Raw genomic sequence first — 16,168 nt, forward strand, 5'->3', positions numbered from 1 at the left:
CTAGCTCTGGGAAGGACAGTCTCTCCTGGGTCAGCAAGGCCTCAAGATGTCAAAGCATCATAAAAAACAGAAAACATGATTAATACAACTGCCCGTGAAGGCTGAGATGGCCAGAGAAAGCAGCGGGACAGAAGCAACAGCTGAGAGAAAGAATAAAGAGAAAAGCCCTTCAGTGACTGTAGCATGAGAAGATGAGGCTCAGGGAAATTTTTAAAAGTTTTGCACATTGTACAAAGGCAGAGGAGGATTCTTTCCATGGACCTTCCAGAAACCGTCTCAGCCTGGGGTGGGAGGGACAAAGGGTGAGCCCTAAGAGAACTCAGCCAGAATTCTGAGCCTGACAAACAGGAGGGGCCCCGGGAGGGAAGGGGGTCCAGTCTCAGCAATGCTACCAGCTTGTAAGGCACTTCACCCCTCGAGGCTCGGTCCCCCTCAGAGTCCTTCCTTCTTGTAGGACGCCTTTGTAGGAATTAGAAAAAGTCTCCCCTCTGAGTGGACACAGCCCCAACACCATGCCCAGTTTGGCAAGACAGCAGCTGCTGTCTCTCCATCATAAAATGATAGTCTTTGAGTTTTCTTCTGTCTCTAAAAGGGTGAGTTGTCCTCTGATTATGCCTTTTCTCCCCGCTCCTGGCTCCTGTGGAGATGGAGGCCTCTGCCATGCCTTTAACCACGCCTATTCGCACCAAAAAGCAGCAATAGCAAGTATCTACTGTGCCCCTTACTGTGGGTCAGGCACTGTTTGTTTTTTTTGTTTTTGTTTTTTTTTGGTGAGGAAGACTGGCTCAGAGCTAACATCCATTGCCAATCCCCTCCTTTTTGCTGAGGAAGATTAGCTCTGAGCTTACATCTGTGCCCATCTGTTTTGTATGTGGGACAGCACCACAGCATGGCATGATGAGCCATGCGTAGGTCCGCGCCCAGGATCCAAACCTGTGAACCCCAGGCTGCCGAAGCAAAGCTCGTGAACTTAACCACTACGCCACCAGGCCGGCCCCTATCAGGGGCTGTTTTAAGCTCTTTACTCATGTTAACTTACTTAATCCTCACAACAGCCTTATGAAGTAGATACTGTCATTATCCTTATTTTATAAATGAGAAGATTGAGGCATAGAAAGTCGAAGTTCACACAGCTAGTAAACGGCACAGCTGGGATCTGAACCCCTCAAAATCCTCATCCGAGAAACGGTGGGAGCTGGACTAGATGATTTCTAAGGTTCTCTCACATCAGAGATTCTCTGAATTTCTGATACATTTTCTCCTTGGTCTTAACCACTTTTTCCTCTAGAGAATCGCTGTCCACTAGAACTTCCAAGAATGATGGAAATGTTCTATATCTGCGCTGTCCAGTGTGGTAGCCACTAGTTACATTAAATGTGGCTGGTGCAATGAAGAAAACTAACTTTTGATTTTGATAAGTTTAAGTTTAGATAGCCACATGCGGCCAAAAACTACTGGATCAGACAATGCAGCTCTAGCAGAACCTTGAAAATTATATAAATGTATCATGATGTTTCCTCACAACAACCAGGGAAACTTGCCAGCATTCTAGAAGTTTTCAGAAGGCTAAGTCAAAGCCAGCTTTAGCCCCACCTCTGTCCAATAACTTAGGAAGCCCACAGTGAGAAGCCATTCTGTAGCCATAGTACCTCTCCTCAAACCCCTCACGCAGCCCTAAGACAGAATTTTCTTGGTCTCCGTTTGATTTGTACCTGACCCAGGCTGGTTACCAAGAGTGACCAAGTCAGCTCCTCCATGGGGCTTGTTCCTCTGGCTCCTCTTCTCCACCCCAGCTTCAGTCTCCTCTTGCTTCTCAGAGCAGATACTCAATAGTCAACAGGTGACTGTCCTGCATTAAACCCCCTCCATCCCTCCCACCGCCCTCCTTCTTCTCTCCTCTTTCTTTTCTCCCACTAAAGGCACAGCCTGCAGATTATACCTCCGTGTCCTTGACCAGAGGCAGAAGGGCATCTCAAGTTACCTAATGGGAAGCCCTAGGGGTACTCCACACTCATTCTGTCCTCTTTGGAGCCCAGCTACAGAGTTAAGGGCCATGAATAGGGTAAAGATCAATATTTTGGCTCTTAGTCCCATGGTTTATGGGGTGTAGAGTCTCCCCAAGAGGTTGGGATTATTTCTACAGTGAGACCGTAGGCAGGCTCCAGCCACTCTCAACCCTAGAGCCAGCATTAACCCTTTCCACTGAAGTCTGGATGTGTTGGAGTGTCTCACGGTGCCCAGACCCTCAAAGAAAACCATGGAAAAGCCACCGACACATCCCTAGGACACTCTTTCCCCAGGCGTGATGGACCACCACTTGTTCATTCACCAACTGCGCTGTAATGGGGTCCTCGAGGGCATCCGGATTTGCAGGAAAGGGTTTCCCAGCCGGATCCTCTACGCTGACTTCAAACAGCGGTAGGTCGCCTTGTCTTTGCATCTCTCCTTTTGAGGGCGCCTTTCTCATTCCCCAAAGGTGCTCCCTGGGCGGGGCTCTGGTGAGCCCACAGCCTCCCAGGGGTTCCATGGACCTCAGCTTCTGCTGGGAGAGTGATCCTATGCCAGAGTGAGTGCTGGGCCAGCCCAAAGTGGCTCCAAATTCAGAGCTCAGCCCATTCTAGTCTGACTGTGACTCTAGGGTTTCTCAAGCTCCGCTCTGTGGGCATGTGGGGCTAGATAGTCCTATATCGTGGGGCTGCCCTGTGCATTGTAGGGTTTTAGCAGCATGCTTGGCCTCTACCTCCCCCAAACCTGTGACAATCAGAAATGTCTCCAGGTATTGCCAAATGTCCCCTGGGGGCACAAATCGTCCCCATTGAGAGCCACTGCTCTAGACCAACTCTCTCCTCCAAGCTGCCCTCTGGGCCCACAAGCCCAGGCCTTGTCCGGAGTGGAGGAGGGGAGAGGACCCTCCAGAGGTAGGAGGACCAGAGGTCTGCGGGTCCCAGCTGATTTCAAGGCTCTGTTACGTCAGATAACATTTTCTCTGAAAGCAAAATTCCAGCCATGCAGTCAGCTGGGCTTCCTTCTGTGACGTTTCTCTCCCTCCTGCCCCACCCAGCTTGTCTAGAATCAATCCCTAGCTTCCCCTTCTGCCAGACTAGCTGCACAATATTGCATTTCCTCTTAAGGCTGGAGCAGGAGAAGGTTCTAGAAGGCCCCCTCTCAGGTACAGGGCTTCTCTCAGGAGTTGAATCCATTCAGGAAATTTCATTCCTTAACTGAAACCATCACCCTACCCAGCACTGCCAAGCTGATGAGGGGGACCTGAGCACACACGGGGCCTAACCCAGCCTCCCAGCGGAGGGTGTAAGTGAGGGTGAGGCTTTCCTTCCACTTCCTGTGTGCCCAGCCAGCTGCTGGCAGGTTCTTGTCTCCTAAGCCTCAGTGGCTCTGTGGAGTTTGTCTTCCCTCAGCCTAGTGACTCCCATCCCAGGTACAAGCTACACCACCTCCCCCATGAGCTTTACCCACGGGAAGGGGGAGGGCTGGGTCACCACAGAGCGACTGGGCTGGGCCCTCGCAGGGCTCTGAGGACCCTGGGCCTGAGCAGAGAGGAGCGGGCTGCAGTGCTCAGGAAACAGCACGGGGGAGCACCCTCCCAGCTCTGCCCAGGGCTGTGCAGCCAGAGGCCTTTCTCCCCTGAAACCGCTCACACTCAGCTGCCAACAAGCCCCAGAACTGACCCGCTGTGCTCCCTCCTCAGGTACCGGATCCTCAATGCCAGTGCCATCCCAGAAGGGCAGTTTATTGATAGCAAAAATGCTTCTGAGAAGCTTCTCAACGCCATCGACGTGGACCGGGAGCAGTACCGTTTGGGCCACACCAAGGTGAGAGTAGGTGAAGCTGGGACACCCCCACCCCGGTAACCACAGCCCTGGGCTCCTTGCTAGCTGACTGGAGGAAAGGGATCTCTCCCTTTCCCCGTCCGGACAACCTCACAACCCCTTGCCCAGGAGCCCAGGTGAAGGGAGCCTTGTGTCTAAGTACAGACGGCTCCATCTCTAGATTGGTTTTTAAGAGTCTAGGGGCTTAATTGGAAGCCTGAGCCCCGCCAACCATAGAAGAAAGCACTGGGGAGCTCTGTTATCCTGGAGGGAGTAGAGAAAAGCTCCTCTCAAAGGGGAGGAGAGAGCCAAAGAGAGAAGAGAACATAGGAAGAATTCCAGGGACAGGGAGGAAGTAAGAAGATAATTATAACTGATAAAAATGGCTCCCATTTACTGAGCACCTGTGCATCAAGCCCTGTGACACGCCTTCTGTACACATTTCACTGAATCCTCCAATCCCCTGGCGGTGACAAGGGCAGAGGGTGGGGGAAACGGAGGTTCCCAGAGGACAAGAAACTTGCTCCAGGTGACATGCATAGTGAGCGGCCAAGGCTGGCTTCAAATGCTGGCCTGATTCCTAAGCTGTACGTCCCAGATAGGGCCAGGCTGGTGTGGGGAGCGTCCATCCCCACCAGGGAAGAGCCTGCTGCCCCTCAAGGCTGCCCTGTTTCCTTGGCACATCACAGGGACCAAGGAAGCTCTTCTGTGTGAGCAGTGCAAGGTGAATGGGCCTGAGGTGGGACGAGCCTCCTCAGATGGGCAGAGAGAGGAGGACGGGGAGGCTTCCCGTATGTGAGCGCCAACAGAATCGCCCATGTGGGTTGCTGGGGCCTGGAGCACACTTTGGAACAGGACACAGGAGGGGCCACTGCAGAGACCAGAGCTGCCGAGAAGCGAGTCCTGGGAGGCAGATGGCTGCCCGGCCCGACCAGGGCTCTGGAAGCCCAGGGTTGCGGTTGGGCAGAAACAGGCTCCCAGGAGGGCCCGTGTTGAACACCTGCTGAGGACAAAGCAGGACTTGACTCGAATCTTCTTTAATGCAGGTGTTTTTCAAAGCTGGGCTCCTGGGACTTCTGGAGGAGATGAGGGATGAGAAGCTGGTGACCCTGATGACGCGCACGCAGGCCCTGTGCCGGGGATACCTGATGCGGGTGGAGTTCAAGAAGATGATGGAGAGGAGGTGACACAGACCCTCGCCTCCACCTTCCCCTGCCCTCACCACAGGGCTGATTATTGCTTCCTGCTTTTAGTTTTTGGATATTAATTTACTCATTCATTCATTTAACCAACCTTTACTGAGCAGCAGTTTTGTGCTGGGGACTCTGCCTGGCACTGGGGAGGCAGAAATGAACCCTGCCCTCCAGGAGCTCACGATGAATGGGAAGCAGGCATGTGTGTGGCTAATTTTAACACCTGTGACAAGTGCAACGTTAGAGTTATATTCAGGGCAATGGGGGCTGGCAAGAATAAGCCCCCAGTCTGGCTGGGTGCTGGGACTGGCCTGAAGGGGTCAGCAAGAAGAAAGAACTTTCTGGAGGAAGCTTTGCATGACCTGAGAAAGGTGGCCTGGGAGGGAGACCGAGAAGCAGGTCACCGTGATGGGAGCACGGAGCAAGAGGCAGGCGGTGGAGACCCCCACGCACCATGTTAATGAGCCCAGATTGGATCAGCTGGTTGCTGGGAGCTGTGGGAGGCGTGTAAGGAGACGAGTGAGTGGATCGAGTTTGCAGCTCAGAGAAGTCACTCTGGCAGCTCTGAGGAGAGCAGACATGAGGGGACAAGAGAGGCCAAGACCAGGCTGTGGCAGAAGTCCAAATAAAAGATGACAAGGACCTGAATTAGGAAATAGTTGATGGGCGAGAGAGGAGGGGATGGGCTGAAGGAATATTTGAGAGTCCTACTCCTTCTACAATTCAGCATAAGGAATAGCAGCATTGATGGCTGGTTATGTGTGGGAATTTCGGAGAGAGGGGAATTTGGGTGGAAGCCCATTCTCCCCCATTCCCTGATATCCTGTGCAGATCTAACATTGTCATTGCTGCGATGGGCCACCACTACGTGTTAGTCAAGAATATCTCCCAGGCATCTAGTTCGGTGAAGCAGGGGGAAGCCAGCGGGGAAAGGAAAAAAATCCCAAAGAAGGGGCCAGTCAAGGGAAAGAGAAGCAAGAGTCCAGGTCCAGGTTCAGGTGCACGTGAGCTGTGTGATGAGAAGCTGTGGAGGATGAAGAGGAGGAGATAGTGTGGGTGCCACTGGGACGTAGGCAACAGTCGAAATTAGGAAAATAGATCAATTCCATGAGGGCGAGAGTCTGGGAGATGAGCAGTGGGGTGAAGACACTCCTGGTGGACTCCAGCACTCAAGCAGAAAGAGGGAGCCCATGTGGCAGAATACTGTGAAACAGGAAAACTGCTTCATCATGCACTGAAAGGCAGAGGGGAGTTTCAAAAAGGTGAGAGTTAACAGTTCAAATGTGGGAGAAAGACCCAATAAAACAGGAATGACAGCTGCTCATTGCATTGGTAATTAGGAGGCACTGACACGCTTAGGCACAGTATTCTTAATAGGGTAGCGGAGTTGGAAGCCAGGTGGATGGAGATCCACAGATGGCCCCATGCCCTCTCTCGCCTCCCACCTCCCAACCCTTGCACATGCTGTTTCCCCTGGCCTCATCTGCAGAACCTCTCTGAGCATCTGCAGAGCTTGGCTGGACCTCGTTCCCACCCAGCCGGGAAGAGGAAGGTCCTGAGGTCCACAGGGGCAAGCGGGGGTGGAGACTGGACCTTGCTGGGGTTCATTAATCCCGGTCCTAACGATGTCCAGGGACTCCATCTTCTGCATCCAGTACAACATCCGCTCTTTTATGAATGTCAAGCACTGGCCCTGGATGAACCTGTTCTTCAAAATCAAGCCCCTGCTGAAGAGTGCAGAGGCTGAGAGGGAGATGGCCACCATGAAGGAAGATTTCGAGAGGGTCAAGGAAGAGCTGACCAGATCTGAGGCTCGCCGGAAGGAGCTGGAGGAGAAAATGGTGTCCCTGCTGCAGGAAAAGAATGACCTCATGTTGCAGGTCCAGTCTGTAAGTACCTTCTTCCTCAGAACAGGAGGGGCAACCTTGAGGCGCCATCGGTGGTCTATTCAAGAGACAGTGGTGCCACCCAGTGGGCATATTGAGTATTGCAGCACAACTCTGCCAGTAAAAGGAGGGCCTGGCCCTGGCTTACCGGAGGCAGGGCGCGCTGGAAAAACATGTGTACAGAGTGAATTTCTGCTCGCCCTGATTTCTCCCCATCTTCAATAGCACGTTACACAATAGCGCCTTACCCACGCGTTTTGCTGTGGGTATGAGAGTTATATGTCTGGCAGGAGTGCACCAAGGTCTTTCAAAAGTCCTGTAAATGAAAATAAAAATAAATCACTAAAATTAAATAACTCAGTTCAAAGTAGAAAGAGTAATTTTCTATACACGATTTTCAATAATATGATTCTACTCAAAAAATACTTTAAAGATACGCACTTTTATCAAACAGGGGAAATGAAGCCATATATACAGTACATGGCACTGGCAGTGTAATCGTCTCGTTTTGCAGAGTTAAGGCATTTATCCTTTGCTCGTTTTACTAAACCCCCAAATCTTCTGCCTTATGTGCAAAGCGTTTTCTCCTCCTCTTTCGCTTTCCCAGTCAGTATGGCACCTCCCCAAGCACAGTGAACCAGAGAACAAGCTTTGGAACCAGATCGCTGGGTTTACATCCCAGATTTGACAGCTGTGTGACCTTGGGCAAGTTGCTTATCCTCTTTGTGCCTCAGTTTCCTCATCTGTAGAACGGGCATAGTAATGGTACCTGCCTCATGGGGCTGCTGGGAGGATCAGCTGAGTCCACAGGTCTGAAGTGCCCGGCACACAGCACAGGTTCAACAGACATGGCACCCATTTTCTTTTCATCCATAACCTTGAAATGTGTGTCCAGTCCTCATGGTACCCTTGTCTGAGAAGACGTAGCCCAATTAAGTTTAAGAACTTGTCTTGGCCTGTCCTAGACGAGTCTTCTGGGACATGGATTTATTTATTTACTTATTCATGTCTATTTTTAATTTTCTGTTCTGTGGCTCAGGGAGGCTGGCTAAGGAGATGTAGGCAGCACTTTCCTGTTGAAAGTTAAGCGGTGGTAATGTTTTGGAAATATTAGTTAGGTTGTGATAACATAGAGCAGATGAGTCGTTTTTCGACCAGTGGTAGTAGGAAGAGTGAGATGGCCAGGTTTCAAATTCGGTGGATTTGCAGAGGCTTTACCAAGTTCACGAACGCCTTTGCTTGAAATTACTTTAGGTGAATTTTTATTAAGTAGATGGTGTCCCTAGTGGTTAAAAATATATATATGGATGATATATAAGTGTGTGTGCATGCGGGTGTGTATGTATGTGCACATGAGTGTGTGTGTGCACAAATGTGTGTGTTACCCATTCCTTGGTTTAGGTCTAGTCAATGGGCTTTTGGTGGCAAAGCCCTTCCCTTCTAGGGTTTGTCAAGAGGCCAATCAAAACATAATGATCTGGTTCTTTCAGGAAACAGAAAACCTGATGGACGCCGAGGAGCGGTGCGAGAGGCTCATCAAAAGCAAGATTGAACTGGAAGCCAAAGTCCAGGAGCTGAACGAGAGGCTGGAAGAGGAGGAAGAAATGAATTCTGAGCTGGTTGCCAAGAAGAGGAACCTGGAAGATAAATGCTCCTCTCTCAAAAGAGACATTGACGACCTGGAGCTGACCCTGACGAAACTGGAAAAGGAGAAGCATGCCACAGAGAGCAAGGTGGGCAAACCCCGGGCTCCCCACCGTTTCTGGAATGATCCTGACTCCCGCTATGTAAGGAGGAGACGGGCGGGGGCAGGAGCCTCACAAACCCAGCCCGGCCTGGAAGTGAGAGGCAGGAGCGAGGAGACGGGTGGTCAGGGCCCGAGCGCTGTCCTCAGCCCTGTTATCTACCCCGTGGGCTCCCCTCCACCCTCCTCCTGCCTGCCTGGGTGTACCGCAGACCTCCAGCCCCAACCCTGCCTCCACAAGGCAAGAGATCCCAGAGAAGGAGGATGCTGCCCTCTTCATCTTGGTTTCTCACAGCACTGGGCACAGGAAGAGCAAACCAAAATGCCTCCAGGGGCAGGTGGATAATGAGGGAGGCAGTGGTGAAGGAGGCAGAAAGCTGATGATGGAAGGGCCAGCCCGTGGCTTAGCGGTTAAGTGTGCGCACTCCACTACTGGCCGCCAGGGTTCGGATCCCAGGTGCGCACTGACGCACCGCATCTCTGGCCATGCTGAGGCCGCGTCCCACATACAGCAACTAGAAGGATGTGCAACTATGACATACAACTATCTACTGGGGCTTTGGGGAAAAAAAGGAGGAGGATTGGCAATGGATGTTAGCTCAGGGCCAGTCTTCCTCAGCAAAAAAAGGTAGATTGACATGGATGTTAGCTCAGGGCTGATCTTCCTCACGCACACACAAAAAAGTTTAGAAAGCTGATGATGGCAAAGACTGGAAGGGAAGTGGGGGTACAGGGACCCTCATGCATTATTGGTAGAGTATAGACTGAAGCAGCCTTTTGGAAAGCCATCTGGAAGTACTTAGTCGAATCAAGAATCCACATATCCTTCAACCCAGTGTTTCTGCTCCTGGGTGACTAGACCAGGGAATTCTCCTGTGGGCCCATAAGGGGGCATATGTACGAGGATGTTTGTGGCAGCGTTGCTTGTGGTGGGGGAACTGGAGGCAGGATCAGGGTCTGCACTGGGAAATGGAGAGGCGAGGTGTGGAGGATGCGCATCAGAGAGTACGACACAGCCATCAGGAGCAACAGGCTCATGCACACAGGGCAAGAAGATGGATGTAAAAGACCTAGTGTTGAGTGGAGGAAAAGTAAGAAAACGAAATATGCAGCGTGATTCCATCTGTGTAGACTAAAATTGCATGCACACAAAATAGTGAACATTTTACAAAAACAAATGAAAAACACAATACGTGATTCATATCGTAGTGGTTGCCAACGAGGTGGAGTGAGGGATGAGGTTGGCCAGGTGTGAGATGACTCAGAGTGAGTGTTGAGTAGACAACTGGGAGTAGAGGAAAGAGACAATAGGGAGGGGTGGAGACTGTGGCAACCGGAGATCCCTTGCCCTGTCCACAAGTGGCAGCCATGACTCAGCTCCTGCCACTGTTGCCAGGTGGGAATGGGAATCCAGCATTGCCAGAGCTTCCAGCTTTCTGTAGCAACCCAGAAATCCAGATTTTATGTGACGTCTCATTTTTTTCAATGTTGATAACTTATTTAAAAGTTGTAAATCACTATGTGGACTAAAGAAAAGACGTCTGTGGCCAGATTCAGCCTGTGGATCAGGAGTTAGCAATCTCTGATCTGGAAGAATGTTGTACAGGGAAAAAAGTTCCATTTAATGCATTAAAGCTCCAAGTTTGGTGCCTTGTCCTGCTTCCTGACGACACAGGACGCCCATTCTGGATTTTCTTGCATAGCACCTCGTGCCTCTCTCTCCCCTCCCTGCCTCATTCTAAACCCCAATCAGCCAACCTGAGAAGCAAATTCCCATGGAGGTATTATGATGAATACAGACTGACGTGTTACCCTTCAGAGGTAGAATATCAGCGTTTAACAGAGTCCTTCCTTGTAACATACAACGCCCTCTTTAAACAAATAATCCTAATGGGAGGATTCGAGGCACGGTAAGGGCCAGTGAGAAAGAGAAAGAACTGAGAGGCGGCCAATTCCAGGATGAGGCAGCCAACGCAGCAGGCTCCTGCTGAGGAGGCAGAGAAGCAGTAGCCAAAAAGGAAAAGAAAGGAAAGAGAAAGGAAAAGAAAAGAGAATCAACAGCTTTTGGAAACTTGTGGTTTAATTATCTGAACATCCATTGGTGTTATATCCTCCTAGGTAAAGAATCTTTCTGAAGAAATGACAGCTCTTGAAGGAAACATTTCCAAATTGACCAAAGAGAAGAAATCTCTGCAGGAGGCCCGTCAGCAAGCCCTGGACGACCTGCAGGTTGAAGAAGACAAGGTCAACGGTCTGCTCAAGATGAACGTGCAGCTGGAGCAGCCGGCCGACAACGTGAGGACGCTTTCCTACCGGGCTCTCACGGTCGTCACTCGTGGACGCACAGGCGGGACAGAGTCGAGGCAGGACGCGGGGGTCGAGCATTCAGACTCTGGAATCGGCATCCCTGAGTTCAGTCTCAGCCCGCTCCAAACGAGCCCGGAATGCCGAGTGAGCCGCTAGACCTCGTGAAGCCTCAGTTTCCACCTTGTGAAACGGGGCTGCAACTAGCTCTGCCTCGGAGGGTTTCCGTGGGAAGCTCAGCACGTGCAGAGTGTGCACTAAAACATTGGCTACTAGTGTCATCGTCATTGTTATTATCATTTCGGCATCCACTTGTAGGTCCTTCGGGTTCCAGAAGCTCCAGACCTGTCCTAACATTGTTAAAAATGAGTTCCATTTGTGGCCGTGAAAATTCTCGTTGTTCCCCCATCGCTCTCTTGATGTAAGAGCGAGGTTTGAAGTTTTCAGGTTTTCCACATTTATGGCTAGAACTTTCCCAGATCTCTAATTTTCCTGAGGCCAGAGCAGGCGTGCTCCTCCTCAACACCCCCTTTCCACTGCACACACACACACACACACACACACACACACACACACAAATTCTTTTCCTAAATCTCCCCGTGGTTGCGTGGTGTCAGTGGGGGAGGAGTGATGGTGAGCAGTCTAGACCTTCACAGGCACAGGTGTAGCAGTGCCCATCCATATGAGCCCCCTTTGTTCCTGTCTAGACAAGAGCATGCACCTACCGGAACCATGTTTCTATTGGGAGCACGGCCTGGGACAGGCTAAGTGGGAATTGGCTGAAAGAGGCTCCAGGGGGCCTCCGAGGGATGCAGCCCCCTGGGGTAGCCTTTGCTGGAGGAGAGAAGGGTGGGGAGGCGGGGGAAAGCTTGCTCCCTCCTGGGGCCAGAGGCATGCGGTCACAGCCTATGGGACCCAAGGAGGCTGCGGTGTGGCTGCGCTGGCTGAAGGGGCAAGCTCGTTCCCCAGTAGGGTCTCAACCTTCCCCCCCGTGTCTTCCCAGCTTGAGGGCTGCTTAAAGCAGGAGAAGAAACTGCGGGCCGACCTGGAGAGAGTGAAGCGGAAGCTGGAGGGAGACCTGAAAATGTGCCGGGAATCCATTGTGGATCTAGAAAATGACAAGCAGCACGCAGAGGAGAAATGGAAGGAGTAGCTTTCATTTTCATTTTCACCTGTGTTTGAGCCTGAATGCCAACCTTCCCCTTTAAAACACTTGTATTTCGTGTTATTTTAAATATATATATATGTATATATTTGCAGGAAGGAGTTTGAAATCAGTCAGTTACAAACCAAAATTGATGATGAACAAGTCCAGAGTTTGCAGTTACAAAAGAAGGTTAAAGACCTGCAGGTAAAAGTGTCAAACCTTCCCCATCCTGAAAATCCCGTTGCAAGTGTCCCTCCTTGCTCTTTCCCTGTGTTTCTTTAGCTTCTGCTTTTTTTCCTCCCCTTGGAGCTGGAGAACACGTCCTGTCCATCCCTTTATTTTTTGAAATTAATATTTTAATTTTCTAGGTAGCACATAAATAGATTTCCTTGAAAATCATTAAAGTATTACCAATAAGTTTAAATATTATTGATAAAGATGGTTCGGCCACCACCCCTAAGCCCAGGGCCCTTGCCATCTTCTCAGAAGTAACCACCAGTCTCAGTTGGATGTGCATCCTTCTGGATCTTTGGCTATGAATTTATGTACACAGTTAAGACCCAGAAAATATATAGTATATATGTGTATATACACACACACATATATATGTATATGTATATACATAAAAATATAAAGGAACAAGAACATAAAATATATAAAAATATATACATAAAATATATATAAAACATAAAAACATAAAAATATGCACATAAAAATATACACAAAGAACACAAACATTTTATATCCTTTATATTTTTTAGCCTAAATATTATCATACTGAGACCATCATTCTGCAACTTGCTCCCTTTGCGTAGCGATGCATTCTGCAGAGCTGTCCATGGTAGACAGGGGTGGCCGGCTCACTGCTGCGTGGACTCCTGGAGCACGGCTTCCTCACAGCTGATTCGACCATTCCCCTACTGATGGACATTTAGATTGTTGCCAAGTTTTTTTTCGCTAATTTAATATTACAATTCTTTACTTTATGATGCCTACCCCCATCCCTCACCACCCATCCCTCCCAAAGTGGGCTGTCACCCCCACAATGTTCCTGATACAGTGACCCTTTCAGGCCCGCACAGAAGAGCTGGAGGAAGAGATTGAAGCAGAACACACTCTCAGAGGCAAGATTGAGAAGCAGCGCTCGGATCTGGCCAGAGAACTGGAGGAGATCAGCGAGCGCCTGGAAGACGCCGGTGGGGCGACTTCTGCCCAGATCGAGATGAACAAGAAGCGGGAGACTGAGTTCCAGAAACTCCGCAGGGACCTGGAGGAGGCCACCCTGCAGCACGAAGCCACCACAGCCGCTCTTCGGAAGAAGCACGCGGACAGTGTGGCCGAGCTGGGGGAGCAGATAGACAACCTGCAGAGGGTCAAGCAGAAACTGGAGAAGGAGAAGAGCGAGCTGAAGATGGAGATCGATGACATGGCCAGCAACATCGAGACTGTCTCCAAGTCGAAGGTACCTGACCCTTCTGCTCTTGGTAAACGCAAGGCCGCCATATCCAGCTGCCCAGGGGACTTGTGTAATTCAGCACTCCAAACTCACTGCATGTTCTAAATTGAAACCCTCTCCCCCACTTCTGCCTGCTCCCAATTCCCCAAATTCATTCAAGTCAGTCAAGCTTGATCCAATGATCTGCTATGACTCAAGCTCTCGTCATCCTTCCAGAAAGCTTCCAATCCATCTGGCATTTTCTAGAACTAAACCTGTGGATGGATTGCACCACGGGGCCTTGCTGGGTGTGGTTTTCTACATGTCCCTGTCTTAGCCCATGATATTAGTCCCTGGGAGGCACAGCCACTGTGAAGTTATGCATGAGAGCAGGGGTGGATCCAGGTGTTGTGGGACTTGAAGCATATAAAACTAGAGAGGGGAAGGGAGGGCTCTTTAAGAAAATGTACCCAAAATTATGAATATTAAATTAAGCATATAAATAAATATTTATTTAGAATGAGAAAAATAAGTCACAAATTACTGGCACCTTGGAGACTCAGGTCTCTGTCTTCTGAGACCTCTTCAGGCCATTTTTCAGAAATGCCTACCTAGAAATATATTCTGCTTGCAACCTGCCTCCCCTCCCCACCTGGAACCTTCTACAGCTCCCTGCACAATCTGGGGCCCATGGGAATGAGGGCCCTGAAGCTTAAACTTCACCAGCTTTATGGTAAACTGCTTCTGCACGTGACTTCAAAGCAAAGGCTTCCTCGGAGCATGACTGTGTGCTCCTAGATCAAAGAGTGGCCCTCCTTCCAGGGGCTCCAATCTGTGCTCGGTTGGGGCTGTTGAGCTGGGCTGGAAGCAGTGACCCCAGACGGGGGGCCGTGGGCTCCTGCAGAGGTCTCCCAGAAGGTCAGCGTGTGTGGAGAAATGGAATGGGAGATACGGATCAGAGAATGAAGGTGGTCTCCTCGGTGCCTCCTGCTGCTGCTGTTTAGGGTCTGGGTTCACACCGTTGTGCTTTCTCTTGATTTATTCCTCACTCCCTGGCTCTAACTCCTTTCTCTCTCTTTCCTGCTTCCCCATTTTTCTGCCTGTCTTGGTTTTTTCCTTTCTCTAAGAAGTTGTGTCTGTATGTGTAACCATCCTCTCTCTCTCTCTCTCAATCTCGCTCTCTCCGTCTCCTACACTCTCTCCCCTGTGTAGCAGACCAGGCCAGATTACAGGGTTGACTGACTTAGAAGCAGCTCCAGCATCCCCCACGAGCTGTGCCTATGACCAGCCCTTCCCTACAACCTCCTTGTCTCCATCATTGCTGTCTGCTCTCTGTTTTCAACTTTAAAATCCAGTAGAAGAAGCACTTTATATTGCTTTACATTTTTTAAGTTGTTTTATCCTTTGATTTTTCTCCTTGTGAGTCCCCTTCCCTTTTTCAGCTGCCCAGATTACATTCTTTTATGTGCGTATGTCATCTTCTCAAAGATATCCTAAGCCCCTTGAGAATTTCCTTTGGATTTAATATTCCTACCTCTTCTGCTGCCATCTCATACATCACAGTCTAAGGAAAAGTATATGCTCAATATATTTATTTTATGTTATATGAGGTGGGGGGAGGAAGGAAGAGGTCTACAACATATGCAAGGTTTTTAAACAAATTTCACAAAAATACAGGCCGACTAGAAGCTGGGGATGAGAATTCTTCCATGCCACCTCCACTATGGGGAACCATTTACATAATTAAATGAAGTGCTCAACACTGTCACCTGAATATATTGCTTGCAAACAGACACATCAGAAAATATTATTCACGTGACAATAGAATTGCTTATATTACAAGAAGATCCCAGCATTCCTTTGAGTGGCATTTTCTCAAATATTTGTTTACAAATCATTAGATACTCATCTACCAAAGCTGACGTTCCAAGCTATTGGTGATCAAGCGGCAACCACAAATAAAAATAAAGCAAATATGAAATGACTATGATCTTTTAAACTGAGCTTTTGTGTTCTGTATTTTTATTTTACCTGACAAGAAGCTAAACTATCAAACTGTCCAGTTCAATACTAGGCACCAGGAACCCATTTTTCCCATTCATGTTGACTTTTTTTTGTACAGAGTAACATAGAAAGAATGTGCCAAACTATGGAAGACCAATTTAATGAAATCAAAGCCAAGGAAGACCAACAGACACAGTTAATCCATGATCTGAACGTGCAGAAGGCAAGACTGCAGACCCAAAATGGTGAGGAGGGGCAGGGCACTGTGGTCCAGCTGGGCCGTGGGAGAGGATGCTCAGCAACGCTGACACGGAGGCCACCTCTGTTTGGTAGGGGAGCTGAGCCACCAAGTGGAACAGAAGGAGGCTCTGATCTCACAGCTAACCAAAAGCAAGCAGGCCCTCACCCAGCAGCTGGAGGATCTTAAGAGGCAACTAGAAGAAGAAACCAAGGTAAGGATGTCTTTTTTTGGAATAGCAGAGTCAGAAAGAACCCAAGAAGCCACGAAGCTGGTTGGAGGCAGAGCTACATCACAAAGTCTGATGCTTCTCCTCTCTGCCTTGTAGTATGGCAGGAACCTGTTCCTTGAGGTTAGAGGACCTTGGCATTGGGTCTCCTTCCTTAGAAC

General features: G+C 49.6%; 1 protein-coding gene across 1 annotated transcript in view; it reads left to right on the plus strand.

Moving 5' to 3' along the window:
- The window catches only part of LOC101408566 (myosin-13), a 48,951-nt gene that overhangs the window by 20,542 nt on the left and 12,241 nt on the right, over positions 1-16,168 (plus strand). Inside the window, 11 exon segments of the mRNA XM_014789501.2 lie at positions 2,301-2,418; positions 3,707-3,830; positions 4,874-5,010; positions 6,654-6,909; positions 8,397-8,639; positions 10,769-10,945; positions 11,958-12,103; positions 12,215-12,305; positions 13,174-13,563; positions 15,659-15,785; positions 15,874-15,992. Coding sequence (XP_014644987.2) covers positions 2,301-2,418; positions 3,707-3,830; positions 4,874-5,010; positions 6,654-6,909; positions 8,397-8,639; positions 10,769-10,945; positions 11,958-12,103; positions 12,215-12,305; positions 13,174-13,563; positions 15,659-15,785; positions 15,874-15,992 — 1,928 coding nt within the window.

Source organism: Ceratotherium simum, chromosome 16 (assembly GCF_057802395.1).
Source record: "Ceratotherium simum simum isolate JZ-2026a chromosome 16, ASM5780239v1, whole genome shotgun sequence".
Lineage (NCBI taxonomy): Eukaryota > Metazoa > Chordata > Mammalia > Perissodactyla > Rhinocerotidae > Ceratotherium > Ceratotherium simum.